This window comes from Lithobates pipiens, unplaced genomic scaffold (genome assembly GCF_037356315.1).
Source record: "Lithobates pipiens isolate NorthernLeopardFrog02 unplaced genomic scaffold, aLitPip1_a1.2 Scaffold_22, whole genome shotgun sequence".
NCBI classification, from domain to species: domain Eukaryota; kingdom Metazoa; phylum Chordata; class Amphibia; order Anura; family Ranidae; genus Lithobates; species Lithobates pipiens.
The window spans coordinates 275351026-275378398 of NW_027507784.1; the positions used below are offsets into that span (position 1 = coordinate 275351026).

The 27373-nt window shown below is 40.6% G+C and overlaps 1 protein-coding gene across 3 annotated transcripts in view; it reads right to left on the reverse strand.

The window, feature by feature from the left end:
- PDGFA (platelet derived growth factor subunit A) overlaps positions 1 to 27373 on the reverse strand; it is a 101974-nt gene that overhangs the window by 47982 nt on the left and 26619 nt on the right. For all 3 annotated transcript variants that reach the window (XM_077449054.1, XM_077449053.1, XM_077449055.1), the window contains exons 3-4: positions 23086 to 23196; positions 16669 to 16856 (exon numbers count right to left, since the gene is read on the reverse strand). In XM_077449054.1, coding sequence (XP_077305180.1) covers positions 16669 to 16856; positions 23086 to 23196 — 299 coding nt within the window. The remainder of the gene's footprint in view (positions 1 to 16668; positions 16857 to 23085; positions 23197 to 27373) is intronic.

Below are 27373 nucleotides of genomic sequence, written 5' to 3' on the forward strand. Positions count from 1 at the left end.
AATAAGTAGTGGTGTAGTGATTAGCACTCTCACCTAGCAGTAACAAGGGTTGCTGGTTCAAATCCCAACCACGACACTACCTGCCTGGAGTTTGCGTGTTCTCCCTGTGCCTGCGTGGGTTTCCTCCGGGTACTCTGGTTTCCTCCCACAATCCAAAGACATGCAGGTAGGTTAATTGGCTTCTGTCCAAAATTGGCCCTAGTATGAATGGGGACCTTGGATTGTGGGCTCCTTGAGGGTAGGGACCGATGTGAGTGTGCAATGTACAGGGACAATTGTAGACACTCACTCAGGTTGAACTGGATGGACTGATGTCTTTATTCAACCTTACTAACTATGAAACATCACAGTGCATGATACTGCAAGCCCACCAAAGGTTTTTACTAACAGATCTTATAATGCTGCGTACACACGACCAGACTTTCCGGCAGAAAAGGTCTGACTCGATGGACTTTCAGCGGAGTTCCGACAGACTCCCGAACGAACGGACTTGCCCACACACAAATGGACTAAGTCCATTCAAAAGTCCGTTCATTTTGAACGTGATGACGTAAGACGGAACTAAAAAAGGAAGTTCAATAGCCAGTAGCCAATAGCTTCCCTTGCGTCGTATTTGGTCTGTCGGACCAGCATACAGACGAACGTTTTTTTCCGATAGGAATTGAGTCTGTAGGACAGAGTTGAAACATGTTCTATTTCTAGGTCCGTCTGATTTTTTTAATGAAAAACAATCGGATTAGCCCACACACGATCGGAATGTCCAACGGACTGATTCCATCGGACCTAGTCTGCCGGAAAGTCCTGTTGTGTGTATGCAACATTACAGTTTTCCTTTAAATCTCACTGAGCCAGGTTTCTTTAAAAAAAAGTGCATACAAGGTCACAGGGATAGTGTACACTTAAATTTAGGTCAACAAAATGACCGTGTAGTCTTAATTCACCATACAGGGTTACTGGAAACAAAAACAAAAAAACAGTAATTTCTGTGCATATTTAGTCAGAAGATGCCAAATGTTTAAAAATATCATTAAAAAAAATGCCAAATGTTTAAAAAAAATCATCACATACAAATAAAATGATGGTCACATAACCCAAAAACCTCCAGGACATACATAGGAATGCCCTGTATAGGTTATGATCAGTGGGATTAGGCTTCGGTTTAAGTCAGAAGATAATGATAAAGTAGAACAAGACTACACTGCACTCAGGGTGGACTCTATAATGCTCATTTCAAGATGGAGAAAAAAAAATGCCCATACAAGCGGTTTGGTTACTGAGGCTTTGTTTGTAGCTGCCAGTTGCTGAAACTGCAGAGGATTTCAGCCAGTTGAGAGTAGGAATTAGCGTGGGCTGTAAAATCATCTGTGTGTATTACAAGAGGAAATACATTGCTTAAAAATGATCATAATAATAGAACAGAGAAAGAATAACATGTTTTAAAGGCCTACAAGTAATAATAATAGATATTTCTACCAAAAACCTGTATCAACTATTTTGCATTCCCTATGTAAAGGTTGCCATTATGGGGAGAGATTTATTAATACTGGAGCACTCATAATCTGGTAGCCAATCAGCTTCTAACTTCAGCTTGCTCAGTTCTTTTACAAAAAACCTGGAAGATGATTGGTTTCTATGCAGAGCTGTAGTGTTCAAGTTTTAGTAAATAACCCCTTATGTAACTACTATATATGCAGCTCAAGACACCCTTCCGTCTCAGTGTGCTGCTGCTTCATCAAGGTCCACTTAGCTTGATGGTGTGTTCTTGGCCAAGTTCTGCTGCGATCGCTGTTGCTGCAGCTGAAGGTACTGTCTGGAAGTGGTGCAAGGATCACAAGGCTGGCTGAACTTAATTCATTGAAACATGTATTGTATGTATTAGTATGTATATGAATTTATTTACATACGTATTTCATGCTTGGCATGTAGCACAGCCTTATAGGCAGCTCAATTTCAAATCACAATGGCTACTGGTAACCTTCATTTTGCGAACATTCATGAAGCTAAGCCTTTCGGAATGCAAGCACAGCCTCCCAAGCAATGTAAAAAGCTTGCTGAACTTGGTCCCAATGATTTATAGAACTTATGCCCTGTACACACGATCGGATTTTCCGACAACAAAACCATGGATTTTTTCCGAAGGATGTTGCCTCAAACTTGTCTTGCATACACACCGTGTTGGCCAAAAAATCTGAATGTGAGAACGTGGTGACGTACGACGAGCCAAGAAAAAGGAAGTTGAATTGCTAGTGTGGCTCCTTCTGCTTGGTTCAGAGCATGCGCAAACTTTTGTGTGTCGGACTTGTGTACACATGATCGGACTTTGCAACAACAGTTTTGCTGTCGGAAAACTTTCCGACAACAACCTCACATCGAACATTTCCCGTCTGAAAATCCGACTGAGTGTACGCTGCTTTAGACTGTTGGAAATGGAGTTGTGACAATGTCAGGATAGTATTAACAGCTGAAAGATTAGAAAAAAATGTTGCTATGCATGTCCTAAGCTGTGGAGTATAAAACTGACTGAAGAAACTGTTTTTAGTAACAACCAAATTCTTCTATACTATATTAGGAGAAAGCACAAGAAAATCCATAAAAAACATCAGGTCCTTCAGACACATCTACAGAAAGCACCCACCAAGTCAACTACTGTATTCTCTAAGTTAGGAAAAATCCTGGTCTTAGCAGCCAGAACTTCCTGCCCTTAAATTCCTACGCTCAGACATCTTCATCAGGCTGGCATCCCACCGGACTTTGTTCAGCTCCGGGAAGCTGGCCAAACTAGCTGGGCACTCTGAAAACTATAACGTGGCTTCCCCAGGTTTGATGACACGGTGCAGCAGGTCTCCTACCCAGTGTTAATTTTGATAACAAATTTTAATTCAGTTTTAGTCATAGTCTTTTGATTAAAATGCCATTATAGTTTTAGGTGTATTTTAGCCATCTGAACTGTTTTAGGTTTAGTCATATTTTAGTCGACTAAAATCTCCAGTACATTTTAGTCAACTCAAGTAATTTTAGTCGACTAAAATCTAGGATTTGTTAAATTGTAGTGCATTATTTAAGCATTTCTCTATAATTTCCAAACTCATTATATACTTCAGGAGTAAAAATCGAATAACATGTTGTTATTTATGGTATTAAAGTGTTACTAAACCCACAACAGTAAAATCTGTCTGTATATGCAGCATTGCATGCTTGTTATACTCACTGTGGAACTTAAGGGGTTAATCATCTGCATTGTGTAAAAAGGCGGTTTGTATCCACAGATCCTTCCCCTCCTGCACTGTCTGGGGAAAGCCAGCTAACACAGGCATGGTAGCTAACCTGCACATGCTCGGTTGCGTCTTTTATGCTGGAGAGAACGTTTACTTGTTATGCTGGAGAGAACATTTACTTGTTCTCAGAGATAGCCAGGTCACATGATATTGGCATCACACATGTGGGCATGTATACAGGCTCAAGTGGAAATCTCCTCCTACCAGAACTCCCAGCACTGGAGAAACTGTGCAGTTTATCATGTGACTGTGGTATACAGATCAGCCAAAAAGGTATATAGTGGCAGAATTGTAATGTAAAAAGAAGATTTATAACCTGTGGGCACTGTGGGGGGGGGGGGGGGGCAGATTAATTATTTTCATATTACTGGGTTTAGTAACACTTTAAGGTTTGAACATCCACTATAGACACAGATTTAGCAGTTGTGATATATAACCAGTGTTAATTTTGGCATCAAATTTCTATTTAGTTTTAGTCATAGTCTTTTGACTACAATGCCATTTTAGTTTTAGCCGTATTTTAATCATCTGAATTGTTTACGTTTTCGTTATACTTTAGTAAATTAAAAAAGTGTTATGCCACGTACACACGATCAGACTGTCCGGCGGACCAGAGTCCGCCGGAAGAATTTGATCGTGTGTGGGCTCCAGCGGACTTTTTCTTCCCACAAATCCACCGGACTTTTGGAGTGATCATGTGTGGCCAAGTCAGTTCGCTTAAAAGTCCGGCGGACCTCAGCTGCAAAGTCCGGCGGATAGTCTGATCATGTGTACGCAGCATTAATTAACACTACTCCTATCCTGTCTTCATGACCCACTGAGGAAGTCTGGGTATCGGTATGCCTGGCTACTGTAAAGCCTAGTACACATGGGCCTAATTTCAGGCAACAATCGGTCCATGTGTATGGTGGCTGGTCTGACATTAACCGGTCATTCGGTCAGCTTCTGTCAGATGTGCGTGGTGTAAAACCAACAGCCGACCGGCTCCCAACAGCACTCTCAGCCAATGGCTGGAGTGTTCTGGGGGGGGGATCCCCCTATCAGAACACCATAGCACAATGAGGGAGATCATTGTACCAACATTGGATTATTAGTACAGTGGTTCCAATCTGAGCTGTGAGTTTGTTGTTTTTTAACCTGAAAAAAAATTAGTGGCGTGTACCAGGCTTAAGACGGAACAGCAATCATCAAACCCTATACTGCAAACAATGGCAGCAGTGATTAGAGGAGGAGGAGGACCAATTTTGGTAAGTGCTATTTGGTGTGTGAGAAATTGGGGGGGGGGGGCGGGTTTGCCGGCTATGAAGTGGGGTGGCTGAGAACTTTATATGAAAAAGTGTGTATGTGGCTGGGAGGGGGCCGTTTGTATGGCCCTGTAGGGAATGAGCACTGCATATGTCAGATCAATGCTGCAAGGATGATTCTACAAAAGCAATAAAAAAGAATTTTTATTATTTACCAACTTTTATATTTATGGGTTTCAAAAGAAAATAAAAACGCGACCTTCAAAATGACTTTCTGCAACTCTGAAACAAACTGGAAGCAGCACAACACTTAAATTACAGTGTATTTCAGTTTTGCTGGAAGAGTACACATTTGTGATAAACGCATTTGCCAAGTTGTGTAAGTTTGGGCAGTCTTTAAGCCAAGCTGGATACAAAGAATACATGTTGGGTTCAGCTCCCCACATCTACAAACCAGGACACATCAGAAGTCTTCATTTCAAGAACAGAGGGCTATTTGAAAAGCCAGAAATTACTTTGTGAAGTTAATCATAACCCATGCTCTGCTATTCATGAATGTACAATATGATGTGGTATTCTGGCTCTGCAAGACTCAACTGATGTGGAAATGATGTTGTACCATAAATATAATTCAGAGCCTATCACACATTAATCATCAGAGCAAGCATCCACAATAAAATCTGCTTCAAAAGAACAAGCTTGGAATATTCTCGTTTACTGTAGAAGTTGGGAGTAACAGACGAGATACAGAATGAATCATTGATCTACAACGTGGTGAGATACAAGAGGGTAAGGAGGGAGTGGAAAAAGAGGAGATTAGAGTATGGAGATGACAGTGAGCTAACGTGTGGTGGTCTAGGGGTCTCCTGTTTGATTGGACAAAGCAGGAATGTACTGCTTAATTCTTAGGCCCCTTTCACACTGACGTCCCGTTCAGGCCCGCCTGTCAGTTTTTCAGGCAGACCTGAACGGGTGCTCCATAGAGCTCTATGGAGCGTCGGATGTCAGCGGTGACATGTCCGCTGACATCCGACCCGCTCCGATCCAAAAAAGTGTAACGGAGGAAAAAGCTATTTTTCCATCCGTCTGCGGATCGGATCGGGTGACGACGGGCACTGCGGTCCGTCGTCATCCGATCTCCCATAGGGGAGAGCAGCGCTGTGACAGGTCTGTCCCTGCGCAGTGTGCAGAGACGGACCTGTCATCTCCCTGCTCAGCGGGGATCGACGGAGTGATGAGCAAACGGATATCCAGTTCTGATCCGCCCCGTGTGAAAGGACCCTTACTGGAGGGCAACAGGTCTCTTCCAGTTTTAAATGGTAACTGGCTTAGGACCTAAAAACCATAGAATATTAATGCTGAATGCTTACTATTAGAGACTCAACATTTTCACTTTCCTGCAACCTCGGGGGGGAGGGATTGGGGGTAGGAGGGGTGGCGCAGGGAGCCATCCCTGCTGGGAGAACACAGTCACTATCGCATAATTGCATATACTCAAGTTGATTGATGGATCGAATTAGGTACCTTCAGCCTGCCCATAGATGGTTCGAATCTCAGCCAGTCCCTGCTGAACTAGCCGAGATTCAAACCATCTATGGCCGGCTTAAAAGAGATGTATGGGAATAATTTTTTTTTTAGATTTATACTTACCTAATTTGATGCATCATTCGTCTAATGCTGCATCTGTCCCCTGTTGAGAGGCTGAGCTGGGTGCCAGTTCAGGCATGTGGGCAGATCCCAGCTTCATTTTTGCAATCTTGCCTGAGCCTGGACCGGCTCTGTGACGTCAGCCCGATGTCTGCTGAAAACGGATTGAAGGAGTGCAGAAGCAACTGCACTCCTGTGATCCACAGGAGAAGTACAGCCAAACAAGCTCCTTTAAATTTCTTTATAGTAGTATTAAAACCCTCTGAATTTTTTTACTTTACCACACTAAGTACAATAAAATGAACCCCCTTGCCATCCTAGGCTACAGTACTGTGCGTTTCTATTGATGCACACAATGTAGGGAGACAACGCTACTTCCTGCATAAAAGGGTGGCTCCATAGGATGCTGCAAGACAAAGGAGCCATCTTGATCCAGGAAACCGGGACCAGCTTAAAACAGGGACAACAAAACAGGATTAAAGGATAAAGCAGCTACATACTAGTAAGTGATTAAACTAGCTGCTGAAAGTGCTAAAAAAAGGAGGGCCTTATATCACTTTAAGCCCCAGTTCACACTATAACTTCCATGTGAATCGCACAGGAGCCTCACCACATTCTTGTGCAATGCACACGCTATTCAATGCAATGCGATTTGAGCCCATTCATTTAAATTGACTCAAGTCGCACCAAAAGTGCAGGTACCTTTTTTGGAGCCACACTGCAACCACATCTCATGGTCGTTTTGCCCCATACAATTTGCAATCCTTGTGAGGTGATGTTAACTTTGAATTGACATCTGTAGCGGATCACAAACACAGTGCAATTGCAATGCGATGTGGTAAATGCACAGGGCTATGCCTTTCCCAGACTGAATATGTGTGAACCTAGGCAACAGGCTAAATCCTTTAACATAAATTTGCTGATGCAGTCAAGGGGTTCCAGTAGGTTAAAATACACTGTGTACCAGCTCCCACTTCCACCCGACTTCACCACGGGGAACTCATCTGGAACTTCGCCCCCCCTCCTCCTTCCCCGATTTACAAAGCACAGCACGTTTTGCACATGGGCAGTAGGGAATCACCTGTGAAGCTGCAAGGCTTCGCTGCCAGTTTCCCTTACCCGAGATGGTGGCAGCAGCCCCGAGAGCCAATTAAAAAATTGGCTCGGGTGAAGACACCACGGGATACCGGGACAGGTAAGTGTCCTAATATTAAAAGTCAGCAGCTACAGTATTTGTAGCTGCTAACTTTCATTTTTTTTCTGAAGGAGCCTGGAGCTCCTCTTTAATGAAGGCCTGGCTTAACCCAACCTGCTAATCTTATTACACAGGATGCACTTTAGCACTATAGTACATGACATACAAAAGAAGAATATTCCAAGTAATTTTTTCATTATCTGGTACATAAAATAATACTAGCACAAGAAACATTCATCACTTATCTTTTGCCTCCACAGATGCAAGCCTTTATGCCGCGTACACACGACCGGACTTTTCAACATCAAAGGTCCGACAGAACCATTCCGGCAGACCATTCGATCGTGTGGGGGCTGCAGCGGACTTTTGATTTGCAAAAATCCGACAGACTTTAGAAATGGAACATGTTTCAAATTTTTCCGCCGGAACTCGGCCGGACCCAGTTCCTACCGAGAAATCCGCTCGTGTGTGTGCTAGTCCGACAGACAAAAAACGACGCAAGGGCAGCTATTGGCTACTGGCTATGAACTTCCTTATTCTAGTCCGGTCGTACGTCATCACGTTCGAATCCGTCGGACTTTGGTGTGACTGTGTGTGGCCAAGTCCGTTCATTCGGAAAGTCCGTCAGAACTCTGTCAGAACTCCGTCGAAAGTCTGTCGGACCTAGTCCCTCGAAAAGTCCGGTCGTGTGTACGCGGCATTAGTGTGTTTTTAGTCATTTCAGTACCAAACTGGAAACAAAAACAACATCAGGTTTTAACAAGCTTCTATACAAAAGCATTCAAATAATGTTTGTGGACACCTGCCCATTCCACATATTTGCATTAGCATTTTTTAAACCATGGGCAATAATATAGAGTTGACCCTTCCTATCATCTGCAGCTATAACAGCCTCCACTCTTGAAAATACCTTACACAAAATAATGGATTGTGTCAGTGTGAATTAGTGCCCATTCAGCTAAAAGGGCATTTGTGAGGTCCGGTACTAATTTTGGATGAGAAGACCTGGCTAAGAATCAGCCTTGGAATTAATACCAAAAGGTGTTCAGTGGGGTTGTGATCAGGGCTCTGTGCAGGCCACATGGTCTTTGCACATGGGCACTACCATGCTGGAACAGAAAGCGCTTTTCCTAAGCTGTTGGCCACGAGGTTGTTAGAGCACAATTGCCTAAAATGTCTTTGTATGTTGTAGCATTAACAATATTGTTTACTGAAAACACCAGAACTCTAAAAATATATTTCTACGCACACAAACACACTGATCAGCCATAACTAACATTATGATGACCCACCTAATAGGGAGTAGGTACCCCTTTTTCCAAAAAAACAGCCCTGACCCCTTGTGGCATTAGAACTTTTAAGGTATACTGTGGTATCTGTCACCAATCTGTCAGTACAGATCTTTTAAGTCCTGTAGGTTACAAGGTGAGTTGAGGCCTCCATGGTTCAGATTTGTTTTTCAGCACATCCCCCAGATGCTTAATGGATTTTGATCTGGAGAATTTGGAGGCAACACCTCCAATTCGTTGTTATGTTCCTTAAACCATTCTTCAGTGTGGCAGGGTGCATAATCCTGCTGAAAGACGCCACTTCCATCAGGGACTTTCCATGAAAGAGGGTACTTGGTCAGCAAAAATAAAATGTTTAGGTAGGTAGTACATGTCAAAGTAACATCCACATAAATGGCAGGACCCAAGGTTTCCCAGGAGAACATTACCAAAGGCATCCAACTGTCTCCGCTTGGCTTGCCATTTTCCCATAGTGCATCCTTGTGCCATCTCTTCCTCAGGTAAGCAACACACATAGACCTGGCCATCCACATGATGTAAAAGAAATTGTGATTAATCAGACCAGGCCACCATCTTCCATCGCTCCATGGTCCAGTTCTAATACTCACATGACTGTTGTAGGTGCTTTTTGCTGTGGACACAGGTCAGAATAGGCACACTGACTGGTCTGCAGCTACGAACCCCATACACAACAAACTGCTATTTCCATGTTATCTGCTTTCAACACATCAACTTCATGGACAATGTTTATTTGCTGCCCAATATATCCCAACGACTCTCGGATGCCATCATAATGAGATATTTAATGTTATTCAATGAACTTTATACCATATATATATATATATATATATATATATATATATATATATATATATACACACAGTATATACACATACACCACACACACACACATATACATACATACATACATACATACATACATACATGCTTGCACTTCCCTAGCCTGTGTTTGAAAAATTACATAAGAAGTTGTTCTTGTGTAAACCAATACCAATTTTATTGGCCCTTTAAATTTCCTAATTCCCTTGCTGCTTCCAGGGAGAGTAGCAGTCATTTATAATAAAGCTGGTTTAGTTATTTAAAGTTACTCAGCTCTCTGTAATTAGACTTTAGCGGGAAGAGTGTTTGCCAACTTGAAGTGAAATATTTAGACAGATGCCCTTGTCTGGTCGCCCAGCATTATCATTTATCTTCTGGTGTTCCTACTTGCCTACCAACCAGCTTTTAAAGACATGATCTCCGTATTTCATCCCATTGAAAGAAAATGCCTCTGTTTTATTAAAAAGGAAGTATTTATAAAACCTATACAGGGTACAAACAGTGAAAACATTCCAGAGCCATCCACTAACGTGTAACACTTTCCACCACATCCTGTGTGACCCTCCCGTACAATTTGCTAAATGACGCCACACAAAGCCATCCAAGGACTGAGGCCAGATTTAGAAAATGCTGCTTGTCAACTGCAAAAAGCCCCCACAAAGTAGCCAGGCGCTGCGGTATAACATACACTGTGCTCTATTGTCTACGAAGGGAGGTGAAGGGGTGAGCTTCCAGTTTTATGCATAACGCTCCTTCTCCTAACATCCATGCTGACCTTCTGTCCTCTGACTGTTCTAGGATAAATTGGTGGGTGCTTGTTCCATTTTCACATATCCGTTCCACACACAGAGAGTGCTAGATATGAGAGAGGGCTATTTATCATGTTCGTGGAAGTTTTCCAAGCCTTTTTAGTTTTTTTTACTCCAAAGAGTCTGGCCAAACATATTATCCAGTAATAAATAAGCAGTGAGACTAGCTTCTTAACCATGCCCACATTTTGCTTTTGACTGTGATGATTCACAGAAAAGCCAACAATCCACATCTCCGTTTTCAACAAACTATCACTGCAAAGGTGTGTGTGTGTGTGTGCTTCTGTGTGCCCAGGACCACACTGGCCATTGTAAACTGCTGGTTGACTTCAACAAAACCACACGGACCCACCCAAACCCAACAATAGTAATCAGGGTTTTAAATGTCACATTTAAAAAAGGTGACTTACAGTATACTGTCACCATTATATTACTAAAGCTGAACTCCAGAGATCGCGCCATCAATCCAGCTATGTATTCTTCCACAATAACTCATTATAAATGCAGCTAGTATGCAGTAAATAATATACATAATATTATATATATATATATATATATATATATATATATATATATATATACATACATACATACATACACAATATATATTATACAACATGTGATAATGAATGTGATCCCCTGCATGGCAATATTGGGAGAGTGAAGGAACCAAAGTGAGAGTGAGAGACCAGGTTCAACTGCAGTGTACAGTGCTGTCAAGATTGGAAGTATGGTGATGTTCATTCATTGCCCAGGCAGCAGGTTGGAGGTGGGTTAGCTATATTACCCTAATGTTCTGTGAAGTAGAGAGAGATCAACAACCTGGTTATTCTCTCTGATATACAGTTGTGCTCATAAGTTTACACACCCTGGCAGAATTGATGATTTCTTGGCCATTTTCAGAGAATATGAATGATAACACAGAAACCTCTCTTTCACTCATGGTTAGTGTTTGGCTGAAGCCATTTATTATCAATCAACTGTGTTTACTCTTTTTAAATCATAATGATAACAGAAACTAGCCAAATGACCCTGATCAAAAGTTTACATAGCCTGGTGATTTTGGCCTGATAAAATGCACACAAGTTGACACAAAGGGGTTTGAACGGCTATTAACCTCCCTGGCGGTAATCCCGAGTCTGGCTCGGGTTAGGATTTTACTATCATAAGCGGTAACCCGAGCCAGACTTGGGATCGCATCGCTGGATACAGGGAGAAGTTACTTACCTTGTCCCCTGGATCCAGCGATGTCGTCCGCGCTGTGTGATCGAGCTGTCCTCCGCTCGATTCACACAGTGCCCGAGTGCCGCCGAGCTCCGTTCCCTGTGACGTTACGGCGCACAGGAGCGGAGATCGGTGACAAATTCAAAAAAGTAAAAGCACACAAAACACACACAGTAATGTAATCTAATTACACACCCCCTTTGTCCCTAGTGGTCTGTGCAGTGCCCTGCATGCACTTTTATATTATAAATACAGTTTTTTCTGCCTGGAATTTGGAGATTGCCCATAGCAACCAAAAAGTGTCCCTTTATGTCAAAAGTGATTTTAGACCAACTAGAAAACAGCGATAATAAATTATAATCACTTTCAGAATTGAGCGATAGCGATTTGTGGGGAAATTCGTCATCAAACACTAAATCTAATGAAAGCAACAGAGAGTTATTCCTAAGAATTACAGGACTACAATATAAAACGCCAAATTTCCATGCAAAATAATTGTACCGCTTTCAGCACCTAAAACCAGAATGAATCATACCGCCAGGGAGGTTAAAGGTAACCATCCTCATCTGTGATCTGTTTGCTTGTATTTCGTGTAAAAGCTCAATGAGTTTCTGCACTCTTGACAGACCCTTGTATCTTTCATCCAGTCCTGCACTGACGTTTCTGGATTATCAGTCATGGGGAGAGCAAAAGAATTGTCAAAGGATCTGCGGAAAAAGTTAGTTGAACTGTATAAAACAGGAAAGGGATATAAAAAGATATCCAAGGAATTGAGAATACCAATCAGCAGTGTTCAAACTCTAATCAAGAAGTGGAAAATTAGGGGTTCTGTTGAAACCAAACTACGTTCAGGTAAATTAAAATTTCAGCCAGAACTGCAAGGAAAATTGTTCAGGATGCAAAGAAAAACCCACAAATAACTTCAGATGAAATACAGGACTCTCTGAAAACATGTGGTGTGGCTGTTTCAAGATGCACAATAATGAGGCACTTGAAGAAAGATGGGCTACATGGTTGAGTCGCCAGAAGAAAGCCACTACTACGCAAAGGCCACAAAGTATTCCGCCCACAATACACCAAACAGCATAGAGACAAGCCTCAAACCTTCTGGCACAAAGTCATTTGGAGTAATAAGACCAAAATTGAGCTTTTTGGCTACAACCATAAACGCTACATTTGGAGAGGAGTCAACAAGGCCTATGATGAAAGGTACACCATTCCTACTGTGAAACACAGAGGTGGGTCGATGATGTTTTGGGGATGTGTGAGTTACAAAGGCACAGAAAACTTGGTCAAAATTGACAGCAAGATGAATTCAGTATTTTATCAAAAAATACTGGAGGAACATTAGCATTCATCAGCCAGGAAGCTGCGCATGGGAAATACTTTGACATTCCAACATGACAATGATCCAAAACATAAGGCCAAGTCAACCTTTCATTAGTTACAGCAGAATAAAGTGAAGGTTCTGGAGTGGCCATCTCAGTCTCCTGACCTCAATATCATTGAATCACTCTGGGAAGATCTCAAATGTGCAGTTCATGCAAGACAGCCCAAGAATTTACAGGAACTGGAGTCTTTTGCCAAGAGCAATGGGCAGCTTTACCATCTGAGAAGATAAAGAGCCTCATCCAAAAATACCACAAAAGACTCTAAGCTGTCATTGATGTTAAAGGGGGCAGGCAATACACGGTTTTAAGAACTGGGGTATGTAAACTTTTGGTCAGGGTTATTTGGCTAGTTTCTGTTGTCATTATGATTTAAAAAGAGTAAACACAATTGATTGATAATAAATGGTTTCAGCCAAACACTAACCATGAGTGAAAGAAAAGTTTTTGTGTTATTCATATTCTCTGAAAAATGACCAATAAATTCTGCCAGGGTATGTGAAATTATGAGCACAACTGTAGGTGCAAAAGACTAGCAGGTTAGATTTTGTTTTGTAGGTAATAGATTTCACTCATATGTATATGAAGAATGTGTCTGTTTGGAGTTCATAATAAACTAACATTTTAAAAAAATTATTAAGCTGCAATATGCTACCTTTTTAGTTAAAAAAAAAAGAAAAAAAAAAAAGGTTCATATTTTGACTTGCGGATCTACACTCCCTGAAGAGATGTGGTTTCAGCAGAAGTTTCACATCTGAAACATTTCTTGCTATGTCTAATGCCTGGTCCACTGACCCATGCCATGGCTCCATCCAGCACAATAGTGACAGAATGGCTGGTAGATAGCACAACAACGTGCAAGCATCTACACTTCTGGAAATGTTGGATGTGAAGATTCCGCAGAATGATGCAGCTCTTGAAAAGAACAAGGATCAAAGGAATGTGAAGGGGGACAGGTGACCATCAACTGTCTTTTGCGGGTAGTTTGTTTTTCACAGGTTTAAAAACATGACAGTGTCGTTAGCGTGAGTGTGTGTACACAACAAACGTTCCAGGGGCTTATCAGAACCAAAGATATTCAAGAAAAAATTGTTATTTGATGTCAACATTTTTTTCGAAATGCTTCTCACTTCCTGTTCTATTCCTTTCAGCCAAATCCAACCGATTACCTAAAATAATGCCATACATAAATACAGCACCAAGTATTTCAAGTGCTGTGGGGACTATTACAGATATATTTTTGAGGCATATTAGTATCCCACACAAGCATTTTCTAGTTTGTTTTAGCACGAAACATCATGCCTAAAAAACACTTGACTGGCAGTTAATAAAGTCCAACAAACACTAACAAAACAGTAAATGTACTGCATAGCTGGATAAACTATTGAAAAATTAAGTAGCTTCTAATGTTTAGTATCCAGGAGACAAATTTTATGGAACCAAGGAACATGTTTTCATCAAAAATATAGTAATTAAAAAAAAAGGGTGTCAGCCAGGGCTGGATTTCTATAACTGATGTCTGTAGGCACACAGCCTCTAGTGTCCAAACTAACATTCAACTCTTAGGATCCCCTCTATTACACAGAACAGTTTATTGTAGTCATTGGGCATAACCTGGTCTAGAATGGTGTGGTCAAGTGTAAAAAGTGCAGATATGCTTTTACTTGAGGGTAACAATGGCCAAATCCAAGCCAACAAACTTCCAGTGGTGGTTAACTTTTGTAAATTCTTTACATCTATAATAAATAGTAAAAAAAAGACTTTTCTTCTACTACTCTCTACATGTGGCTGCTTAGACATAGCCAATCTGAAAACCAGTTGTTGAGATATTAAAGATACCAGCAAGCTTAGCGTGCCTCCAATTTCCATCTCTTATCTCGTGTGTACCTTATCTATGCACATCTACATTTTCTATCAATACTTTGAACTCCTCATGGACTTTTTACAGTCAAAAAAATTAAACCCGATAAGTTAATATAAGGTACCGCACTTTGCACTACTTTACAAAAATAGTCAGTTTTTCTGTTTTAGAGCACAGGAAAGTTAAAACACAGGACAGACAACATCAGGACATCCCTTACTCCCAATACAGTGCCCCCTTCCCCAGCTCTCCCCTTCTGCATTGTACAGTATGTGCAAAGCTGATATCCTGTCCACTGTGTGCATGTCTCACTTCCTGTCTACACAATGCTACCACCTCCTGCACTCTTCTTCCTGTGTGTGTCCTTCCTTATTCTGGACAGGAAGTCCTTTATATAATCCTAAAAGGTGGCTTTATGGTCAATATAAAAATCTACACTGAAAGCATAAAAACAAAAAATGAAAGGGCCCAGTTACACTGGAATATCACACACATTAATCAACATAAGGAACAAGGCAGCCTCAGTTGCAAATTAACATGTTACCAATGTTAATGTTACCAAATTAACATGTTACTCAATGTTACCAATAGCTAAAAAGTATGCTAAATTAAAATGTAGGTAAATTTACCCAGCTTATACAAAGGCAACAAGGCAACATTCGTGTAGAGAGGTTCTACTACATTTATGCACAAATGAAGAACAAGGATGACTGTCTCCAACATACTTTGGTAAAAATAAAATGGTTCAATCTCCCATGATTCAGAGAAGCGGGATCTCCCATTCTATGGATAGCGTAGGACCCGCTACCTATGGGGTACTTTGTTGCAGTAAGTGGGCTTAAGCACCATATAGCAATATGGTGTGACCAAATCCCCATATTTTTTGAAAATGTTTAGTTGTTTTAAACAGCCTTGCAGGAGGTAAATGTATTTTTTGCATGTGTGCGCTGTAATATTTTGTTCTGTTTCATGGTCGTATGGCTGCACCATCTTTAATGCATCTTTTAGGGTGTGCCCCCCAAATTTCTTGTTTGTCAACATACTTTGGTTTCTGTTATTGGTGCTCTGCGTGGCTGACTATAGTGTCATCACATCCTGTATTCTGATGGCCTCTGTTTTGTAAGCTCTATCTAAAATTCTCTAAATAAACACCTTTAAAAAAAGGAGGTACAGACATTAGCATTCCTTTCTGTCCCAAAACACTAAGGCAGGATCATCTCAGTGAGATACATTTTATCAGAATGATTATCTTACACAACATGAAAAGCTTTGCACAGACACCAAAAGTATATGAACCAAAACCACCACTGTTCAGATTACCAAATGTGCAGCAACACTCGGGCCACAAGTGTAAACTCTCCACTGACCTTTCAGCACTCATGGTGATGTCAACAATCTACTTTCTTTCCAGCCATAGCTATACATACATCTATATGTATCTGAAGTCTAGGCAACATAAAACCAAGATGTCCATCCAAAAAATAATTTACAAAAGGAAGGCATACCCTGCGTGCCACAAACAACTCTGGCATGTAACTTGGATTTTACTAACACTACAGCAATTTTATGTGACCGAAAATAAAAGGTCTCATTAATATGGGCCAACCTTGGGACATCTGGGACTCCCTGATCCCCCCATTACACCAAATAAATAATGATTACACCTTAGCGTCAACCAGATCAAATAATGTGACTTATCAAAACACAGAAAGAAGCCACAAAAATGCCCAGTATTACTTACACAACCGGTACCTATGACAGCATTCTCAGCAAGGGTCATACACTTTTGCCAATAGGCCAGCCTATTAGACATACAGTTTTGTTTCAACACTTCAAAAATAATATGCATAATGGATGTAATATAATTAAATTTAAGGCCATTGCCTTGTGGTTTACCTTGACTGTCCGGTGGTGTATCCTTGATGGCTGGCATTTAACACTGCTAGTATTGCAGCAGCCTGTGCAACGTTTCACCTCCACACAGGGCGGCCATATCAGAAAGTTTGCAGATGTTGGGTCTATTTGGCTACGAGGTATCTCGTATATAACAGTCCTTGTTTTGCACACCGCAGGGACAGCTTCCTCTATGAAAAGAAAAGACCACAAATAAATAATCCCTTCACAAACAGCAAATATACATTTAGAGAGCAATAATTTAGAACTCTGGGCTAATTCATGAAAATGAATAAATATCTCAGAATTTTTGGGGCTCTCTGTAACTAGAAGACCAATTCAAAGATCTAAGCCCGATCACTAAAATCTCATAGAAGATTTAGCATATTAATCTAATTTCAAAAATCTTTATAAAATCTGCAGTTTTAGATTAAAAGAATGTCTGGTGATCCTGCCATGAAGGTCTTTATTCAAGCACTTCCTGTTATGAGATGATGGCCATTTCCAAGCTTTACTCTCTGTAATTCTCCAATTCTCAATCCTATTGAGCATCTGTGGTATGTGCTGGAAACAAAAGTCTGATCTATGGAGGCCCCACCTCTCAATGTACAGGACTTAAAGAATGTTCAGGAACTTCAAGTAAAAGTGCTGCAAACAAAACTTGGCCAGAGCTTAACGCTCTCTTTTTTGACTGTTCAACTAATTTGTAAATATCCCACATTAAATTATACTTGCTAAGCACTAATGCTCTAGGAATGATAGAAAAATTTTGCAGAAGACATCGTTTTTTTAGACATTTGCACATAATGTACTCAATTTATTCCATAGGTTCTATAGATGAGCGAGTCCTCACAGTGCCTGGAAGAATGGTCAAACATTCTCATAGACACACTCCTAAATCTTGTGGACAGCCTTCCCAGAAGAGTTGAAGCTGTTATAGCTGCAAAGCATGGACCAACTTAGTATTGAACCCTACTGACTAAGACTGGGATGCCATTAACGTTCATGTGCATATAAAGGCAGATGTTGACAAATTTTGCCATTATACCCTACGTACAGTTTTGAATTATTGAATCCATGAGTGTGCAATTTAACACCGCGTGAAAACCAGTGGGCTTCATTGATGAAAATATCACAACTGGAAACCGAGGGCCAACACTGTTTTTTTTTTTTTTTTTCCACAGACACCTTTACAAATGAATTCCACAAGGTTGAATATAAATAAAAACAACAGACCGCATTTACTTAGAGCTTTAACCCCCGCACACACTTCATGCACCAGTCAAGATCGTGAGTCATCAGAACACCTGCCAGCTATCCCAGTCATACAATTTGTCACCGACGTCTTACTAAATATATTCTGAATGAGTGTGAAAGTACAATCTATGTCCTCTGTGAGAAGTGCTCGAGAGCTGAAAAATGAGGTGTAGTTAGCACAAAAAATGATTTATAGCCTGCAGAGATAAACTGAAGCTTCCTGAGCAGGAAACGTATTATTTGTATTATGTTTCAAATATGGATACACATGTTTATCTTGACAACAGTGTAGAAGACCGGTCAGCTTTAAAGGTTAGTTCACCTTTAGAATGATTCTTCGAAGCCATTACACTTACAGAAGATGCCAATCATAATGTGCAAACTCATTTATCTTAAAAACAAGTTTTCCCTTGGTTCCATTACATTGTCTTTTCAAAAGATGTGCCCCCAAAACCGCATTTCTGGGTTTGTACAGGTTTATGAGTGTGTACACACAATGAATTGCAGGCCATTGTAGTTTAATCAATGAGCACTGACGTTATCGTACTACCTGTCCCACAATTTAATGTGATGACCTAATAACCCAATTTGATGGGCCATACATGTAACAACATTGGTTTTAAACACATCAAGTTCCCATCCATTCTAGTTGTTTTTTTTAGGACAGTGCAAGTACATTGGCCGCAAATTTTATAACAGGAAATTACAAGAGATAGAAACATAGAAAGACAAAAAAGTGATGGCAGAAAAAGACTGAATAGTCCATCGAGTCTGTCCATTTTTTTATTAAAAAAAATTAGTTTTTTGGGTGTTTTTTTTCCCCATTAACCATGTGTCTGACTAGAGATCTATGTTTATCCCAAGCATGTTTGAAGCCATTTACTTTTTGACTGTCTCACTACCTCTATTGGTAGTTTATGCCAATCATCAACTACCCTTTCAGTAAAATAATACTTTCTAAGATTAATTTTGAACTTCCCTCTAGTTAGTTTAAGGTCATGTCCCCATGTTCTTGATTTTGGTTTCATATTGAAAAGACTGCATTCCTGAACCCTATTCAGCCCCTTGATGTATTTAAAGGTTTCAATCAGGTCTCCCATTTCCCGTCTTTCCTCCAGACTGAACATATTAAGTTCCTGAAGTTGCTCTTGTTATGTTTTATCCCCTAGACCTTTTTACCATTTTTGTTACCTGTCTCTGGACTCGTTCTGAGGTCTCCAGAACTGGACACAGTATTCTAAATGAGGTCTCCAGAACTGGACACAGTATTCTAAATGAGGTCTCCAGAACTGGACACAGTATTCTAAATGAGGTCTCCAGAACTGGACACAGTATTCTAAATGAGGTCTTCAGAACTGGACACGGTATTCTAAATGAGGTCACCAGAACTGGACACGGTATTCTAAATGAGGTCTCCAGAACTGGACACGGTATTCTAAATGAGGTCTACAGAACTGGACACAGTATTCTAAATGAGGTCTCCAGAACTGGACACAGTATTCTAAATGAGGTCTCCAGAACTGGACACAGTATTCTAAATGAGGTCTCCGGAACTGGACACAGTATTCTAAATGAGATCTCCAGAACTGGACACAGTATTCTAAATGAGGTCTCCAGAGCTGGATACGGTATTCTAATTGAGGTCTCCGGAACTGGACACAGTATTCTAAATGAGATCTCCAGAACTGGACACAGTATTCTAAATGAGGTCTCCAGAACTGGATACGGTATTCTAATTGAGGTCTCCGGAACTGGACACAGTATTCTAAATGAGGTCTCCAGAACTGGACACAGTATTCTAAATGAGGTCTGCAGAACTGGACACAGTATTCTAAATGAGGTCTCACTAAAGATCCATATAGGGGAATCAGGACCTCCTTTCTGCCATATATACGAGTGGCAGTTTTGAGTGTTGAAAAAATTTTGTCAAGTGATTTATCATTTGCTTGGGCCAATATAATGCACTATACAAGTTTTTTCATGAAGGCAAACTAACCCTTTATCCTTTAGCCTTTGATGTCATTCACTGGCAACTGCACCAAAGATGTTGAAATTGGGATTTTTTTTTTTTTTACATCAGCCTGCGCATAGATTCATATGTCTGAATGTAGCAACAGGACTTCACTGACTCTTTGGGGTTGATTTACTAAAGGCAATTAGACTGTGCACTTTGCAAAGTGCAGTTGCACTCTGAAAGTGCAGTTGCTCCAGAGCATAGCAAATGAGCAGACTTTCTGCTGACTTTCCATCATCCAAACACGTGCAAGCAAAAATGTTATTTTTTGATTTTCCTTTCACTTGATTGGGTATTCTTTGCCAAGTGAAGCTTTTCCTCATTTACTAAGATTAGGAGCAACTACACTTGCAGAGGGCTGCGCAGTCTATTTGCCTTCACCAAATCAACCCCTCAAACGTTTGTTCCTGAAGCATTTCTTTTACTGATCATGACATTATGAACAGGCAGTATGTACGTTTTCAGGGACACAGTTTATTTTTAACTTGTCTTCAGTACTGAAATCCATGCACAGAAAACCCACTGCACCCTGAGCCAAAAACTAGCTAAAAATAAACATCCATGATGTATAACCTATTCCTAACAGTTACTTGACCCTAACACTTCAAGGACCAATATCGCAAAAATAAAATTCTATACAACTATTATTTGTGTTCTCTTTGCAAGGGAATTTTTACTTGGGTTAGTGAGTGTGGTCAAGAGTCACTTTTGGTTGCACATGATTGGTTGATGAAAGTCAGCTGAGATTCACTTTCATCACTAAGATAAGAAAAAATTCCCTTGCAAAGTAAAAATTCACTTTGCTTAACAGCCGGTTTGAATTTAGTAAATCAACCACACTGTCAAGGGCACTTATGAAAGGTCCCCTTTTATTAACTTGGTTTAAAAAAAAGCAAAAAAATCTAACTGCAACTCCTCAAGAAATACTGAACTGTTGTCTAATCCCAGCACTTTGTACTTTTGGACACGGATGAAAAAATTAAATAAAGAATGAAAATAGAATGTGAAAAAAAGAATTGATATACTGAATGCTATCTTTACATTCACAATTAGGCATTTTTATAAAAATGTATCCTTTAAACTGCTTCTTGCTCAAAACACGAATGCTTAACTTAAAGCGTTACAACACTTCATATTCCTGATATGTAGCTGCTGTACCATGTACTTGTATAAAAAAAAGTATCCTGTTCTCTTTGTATTGCTTCATTTGTGTAAAATCCCTGGTGTTCCTGCCAGTCCGTCTGCTTTCCTATTAAAAACTGACCACACTAAGCAGGAGAACACACTGTGGCCAGTTCTCTAGCTGTGCTGGGAACTCAACCTGCTCTTTTCCAATGATCAGACTTGTCCTGATACACGCCCACTGCACAGCCATTCAATGGGTTCAGTGTACTGCACAGCCATTCAAGCTCAGTGTACTGTTGCTTCTCCTCCCCCAGCTTTTATGCAGCTGAGAACAATGGGAATGTGATCACTTACAAAAAAGGGAAAATAGGTATTTATAATGTTTTTTTATATTTATACAAAAATGTTTTGCCTTTCATTTCCATTTTTAACTGAATGAGTTGTTTTACAAGGTGATCGTTTACAATCACTTTAACCCTTGCTCAAAATGTAAACATAGTAGTACCTTCATAATCTGCCATTGGCTGTTTCATACACTTTCCTTCCCCAAAACTTGAAGCTCCAGTAAGCTAAACAGCTTTATTACTAATATGCAAGTCAGATGCTGCACCTTTCGTCTCATCTGACTCTTCCCCTTTGCCATCAACATATGACTATTACAGGAATGGCTCAGGTGTGTTGAACAGTCAGGCTTTATCTTCTCTATACTGTGCTAGAAGCAAGATGGCAGTGCCCAATGCGGGAATTACACGGTATCTGGGGACAGACCAGAGTTGAATTTTTTATGCACTGATTATGCACCAGCTTTTTATTATTATTATTAAACCAAACAGATAATATTTGGCAAAGGTTTCTGTATACATTAGAAAAAGGAAATGGTTGCTTTTATCCGTAACACTTCACCTGGTTCCAGCACTATTCTTACCCTGACCCTGGCACCGGTTCCTAGCGCAGAAAGCCTATACTGTCATGCCAAGGTCTTGGTAAACATAAAACGGTAACATAGACAATATTTAGTAATGCAGCATTCTGCAACCTATACAGCAGCATTCCAGTTACTCTGAATGACATTCATTGGATTGGACTGCATAGATAGAGCTTATGATAGAAATCATGGGGACCCATACTGCCTACTCTACCCCTAGAAATTATCAAACTATATTTTCGCTAAAAATACACTAAAATCATCATATGATATATTTACCAGCCCCTCCCCCGCTCTCCATCCTAAAACATCCCCTTGTGTGTTCACAGCAGTTGCTGGCAGGAGAGAAGAGGAGGGAAGCCGGAATGCTGTGGGGAAACGGGGCGCACAGAGGGGCCCAAAAAAGCAGGGGGATGCTAGAACCGATTCCCCTGCATCACAGCTGGAGAGAGTGGAGGAAAAGCCGCAGCACTGCATGGGGGGAGGATCGGTGTCTGCAATAGGGCAGTACAGCTGGCTCTCCTAGTCAGCAGGCCCCCCTTTTGAACTGATGGGGCCCGGGCCCAGTACAGGAGGGCTGGCTCTACTGCCTTATCAGCGGCTGTGTGCATAGACATCTATGTTGTACCCAATTATTTACCAAAATTCTGCCTGAATTAACTGCTATTTAGCCAGACAGTTCTAACTCTGCTGATGGACCTTATAGCAATCATGTGGTCCGCTATAGGTATAGCTGCAACACAGTATTCCCAAATGCACCTTATTCAAACTCAATAGGGCTCAGGCACATGGGTGATTTGGTTCTTACAAAATAAAAGTAAAAATGGGGGCAGGATATTTGGGTGCCAGATAAGCACATGTGTAGTGTACATCCGTCAAAATTAATGGCAGGATGAAATACATGACCACTCTTTTAAGCAGTACTCGCGTTTATTGCCATATGCTTTCATGTGCAGATTTTTATTTTATTTTATTTGCAGGGACATCTTTTTGTGATTGTTTAGACAGAGTATCTTGAAGCTGATAACATTTAAATCTCTTGATTCAAAAGGAAAAGAAGAATGAAAACTCCCATCAGTATTTTACCATCCTCACTTACCAATGCTTCTCTTCCTGCGAATAGGCACAGACCTCTTCTCCTGTACATGTCTGTTGTGATAGAAGTTGTGTGTCTGGGTTTTTACGTTTCCTCCAGAAAATTCATCGTTCCCTGCCGAAGACAAATATAAAACAGGGTCAACCTTTCATACTGAAAGAAGAACATAACTTAGTCTAAGGCTCCGATCACACAAATGCAATTTCAGATGCAACTTGAGGCCCACAAAACCGCATGACAAGGACACATTGCTTTCAATGGTGCCTGTTCACATCAATGTGACTCAGTACAGTGCAATTTTGAAAAAGGGTCCAGCACTACAGAGGTGCGATTCCAGTGCAATTGTAGCTACGTAGAATATGCAGATCTTATAAAAGCTCTATCCAAGTTGAGCTACACAAGCGCACTGAAAATCGTATCAAAGCCAGATAGCAGGAGTATGTAGCAAGCCCAAATCCAATAAAACAATGTGGGGTTGGTGTACTGAAACTGGAGAGTGCAAAATCTGTTGCAGCTGTGCATGGTAGCCAATCAGCTTCTAACTTCAGCTTGTTCAATTAAGCTTTGACAATAAAACCTGGATGCGGATTGGTTTCTGTGCAGAGCTGCACCAGATTTTGAAGCTTCCAGTTTTAGTAAATCAACCCCTGTGTCCTTAATGTAAATAATGACTACACAAGTCCAGAATTAGTCCTCGTTCTCATTTGGGCCAGTTTGTGATTTCTGGTGGCAAGAATCAGTGGATTCTTGCAGCCAGAATCACAGGTATTTATGGTTAGCTGCGGCTCCTCTATCCGAGTGAATGAATGACGGCCATGACTGTCCGCGGGTGAACGCCACGTACATCCATTCTGTAACAACTGCATGTGCAGATTCATGTGAACAGCAACAGTCCCCTTCAGTACAGGCTGAATGGCTGCCGCTGTTCACATACACCTGTCATCCTAACCACGAGAATCTGCTGATTTATGCCACTGGAATCCAGTGTATGCCCCTAATTGCCCGTGTAAAAAAGTTCAGCAAAAGTTTTTTTTTCACATTAAGAAGTCAGAATATTTAAATAGTGAAAGATCTATGAATTTGATGATAGAAGCATCCTTCATTTACTGCAAGATATAAGCTGTAATACAAATACCATTCTTTTGTATAGTGACCACTGAGCTTTATTAAGCTTTTTTTTATATGAAATTGTCTTTTTTTAACTTGTTTAATAAAAAAATTGGTGTTTTTGTAATATAAATTCTTATCGATTGTTTGCACCTTTATACTCCAATTCTGTCCTTGGTAACATTCTGAACTAATTTAAAGGAGGTGGTGTATAGGGTGAAATCTCCAACCTCAAATACCAAATGTATTGGTATGTGGAACCTAAGTGCAATCGTAGCACAAAGAAACAGGTAACATTTCACAAACTGCTTGATACATAAACCACATTTATAGATGGAGCAGGCTTTATTGTCTTGTGGTAGAAAGTAGAAATTTAACCAAAAGTCATGTATTCCATGATGCTCCTATTCAGGACAGTGCACTGGGCAAAAAGGTGCTGCATAATACAAAAATACCTCAGACCGGCACCCACTAAATGCAGAAACCACAGCTTTTTTGCAGGAAACCTCAGGTTCTCTACATATGCGGCAGAAAATGTGGAAATAGTTACTTGCGGTGAACTTCAGATGCTTGGTCGCGGACAAACGGTGTCGGTACAGGCAGTAAGGTTAAAGTAGAAGCTAAAGATATACAATACTCCCAGATAACATAAATTGCAATGCAAGACCCTTTTTTTCTCTCGTTTTTTCTGTGGTCACATGACCACAAAGCTCTTCTTTATAGTGCGGAAGGCCGACAGCAGGGCAAAATTGCACAAAACTATGATGTCACCTGCTGGTGTTCATAACTCTAGCCGTTGTGGCCAGGGGAGAGAAGTCCCTTCTTAAAGCTGCACCAGCCATTTATACAGAGGAGTCAGAGTTTTGCAATAATGTGAATGCAATGAAACATGAAAAAACACTGGTCACTGCTAGGGTACATAGAAAACAATAGCTATGTGCCACATTCATACTGCAACGCAGTAAGGTGAGCTGCGGTAAAATGCAGACATGCAGCATTTTACCGCAGCGCACTGGATGTCAGTGCATGTCACCCCACCGGCACTCAGAGCACTGTACTCCAGTGTGGAGACACAAATGGGGTTTCATTTTGTAACACTTTATATCAAAGATTTGAAAAATGAAGGAAACAGTGTGGTGTGCTGGAACGCCTATTGTGTTGCAGCCTACTGCCCCTGAATTATCACCCCAGATGTTAAAGCAGAGCGTTTTAGCAATGCGGTGTGAACTAGCCCTAAGAGACGGATATAAAATGCACTGTAATCCCAATACAACCAACCACCAAATATCTAATGCCAACCTAGCCCCCATAAGCTGAAATCCTATTGGTTGGTTTGGGTTTTTCCTAATGGTAAAAAAAAAAGGATTTATTAAAAAAAATCTAGTTTCTACCAGTAGCCATACTGTAGATAGGCCAGCAGCTATATAAAACCACAAAAAAATGTGCTACAAAAAAAATTATAGTTTGAAGCATTGCCTAACCAATTTAAGAGAAAATCTTACACAAAATGTATTTACGGTAAAAGAAAGCAAATAATGAGCATACCGATCCCATACATAAGAGGGAGATCCAGAAACAGTTGTAGTGGTTAAAAGTAGAAGTGTTGGCACACAATTTTTGGCAATACTAGATGTGACTGCATGTGTCCTTTTGGCAAACACTGATAAAAATGTATTGTATCAAAAAAAAAAAAAAGCCAAAACTGCTAAAAGAAAGTCTTATGCCGCGTACACACGACAGGACTTAAGTCCGGCAGACTTTCGACGGAGTTCTGACAGAGTTCTGACGGACTTTCCGAATGAACGGACTTGGCCACACACAATCACACCAAAGTCCGACGGATTCGAACGTGATGACGTATGACTGGACTAGAATAAGGAAGTTCATAGCCAGTAGCCAATAGCTGCCCTAGCGTCTGTTTTAGTCCGTCAGACTAGCACACACACGAGCGGATTTCTGGGTCCGGCAGAGTTCTGGCGGAAAAATTTGAAGCATGTTCCATTTCTAAAGTCTGTCAGACTTTTGTGAATCAAAAGTCCGTTGCAGCCCACACATGATCGAATAGTCTGCCGGAATCATTCCGTCAGACTTTTGATGTTGCAAAGTCTGGTCGTGTGTACGGGGCATTATGGGCAATGCAGATGTTAAAAACATTTGTAAGAGCTTGTCAATGCCTGTATAGGCCTTTAACAAGCTCCAACATGGGGGGGTTATTCAAACTGGAGAATGCAGATGGTGCAGCTCTGCATTAGTAACCAATCAACTTCCAGGTTGTATTGTCAAAGCTTAACTGACCAAGCTGAAATCAAAAGCTGATTCAACTTAAAGCGGAGGGCCACCCATAAAAAAAATAGCATTAATATTCTTTTAAAAAAAAATTTTTATTTTTTTTAACTTACCAGAAACCCCTGTCGCTAGGCAGTCTTCCTAATCTGCCTTAAAAACAAACCTACAGACCCTATGATGTTTGTAACCTGGGGACCGCCTGTACTGGGATATCTGGGATAATAAAGAACCTTATAGGGGCTGGAAATTTTAGCATTAACTATGAATAAGTGCTTCTCCAATGCCTACAAGGTGCATGCTGTGCTTTTTATCAGCATTTTAAGAACTTGCATTATCTGCACAGGTGCAACCAACATTTCCAATCATTTATACATATTGATCCATTTAAAAAAAGCTCAAGAATGCTGAGAAATGACACCAATAGGCATTAACCCTTAAAGTTTTTCATTTTAGATATTGTAAGGGAGGGAGGGTTATCTCTGCCCCATTGGGGAGATTTCCCTTCACTTCCTGTCCCATAGCCAAAAAAGAAAGTGAAAGGAAATCCCACCAAAGTGAGGGAATCCCTGGTTGTCACCAGAGAAACAAAATGTTAATGCTTCGATGAAGGCTTCATAGCGGTTTATAGCCTGTACCCTTGTATCCATGTAACAAATACCTGTATATTTAAGAGCATCCGAGTCACCAGCCTTCCTGACTTAAATCCCTACCAAGGTCACCAGATCTAGTGTCCCCATTGGAAGATTTCGTCTCTATTCCTGTTCTGGGGACAACCCAGAATTTGGAATTTTCCTTCACTTTAATCTTCAGTGATAACGGTGATAACGGTAAACATGACCATAGACGAATCGAAAACCGAACAAAAATTCTAGTCAATCATCAGATCATTTGTTTTTCA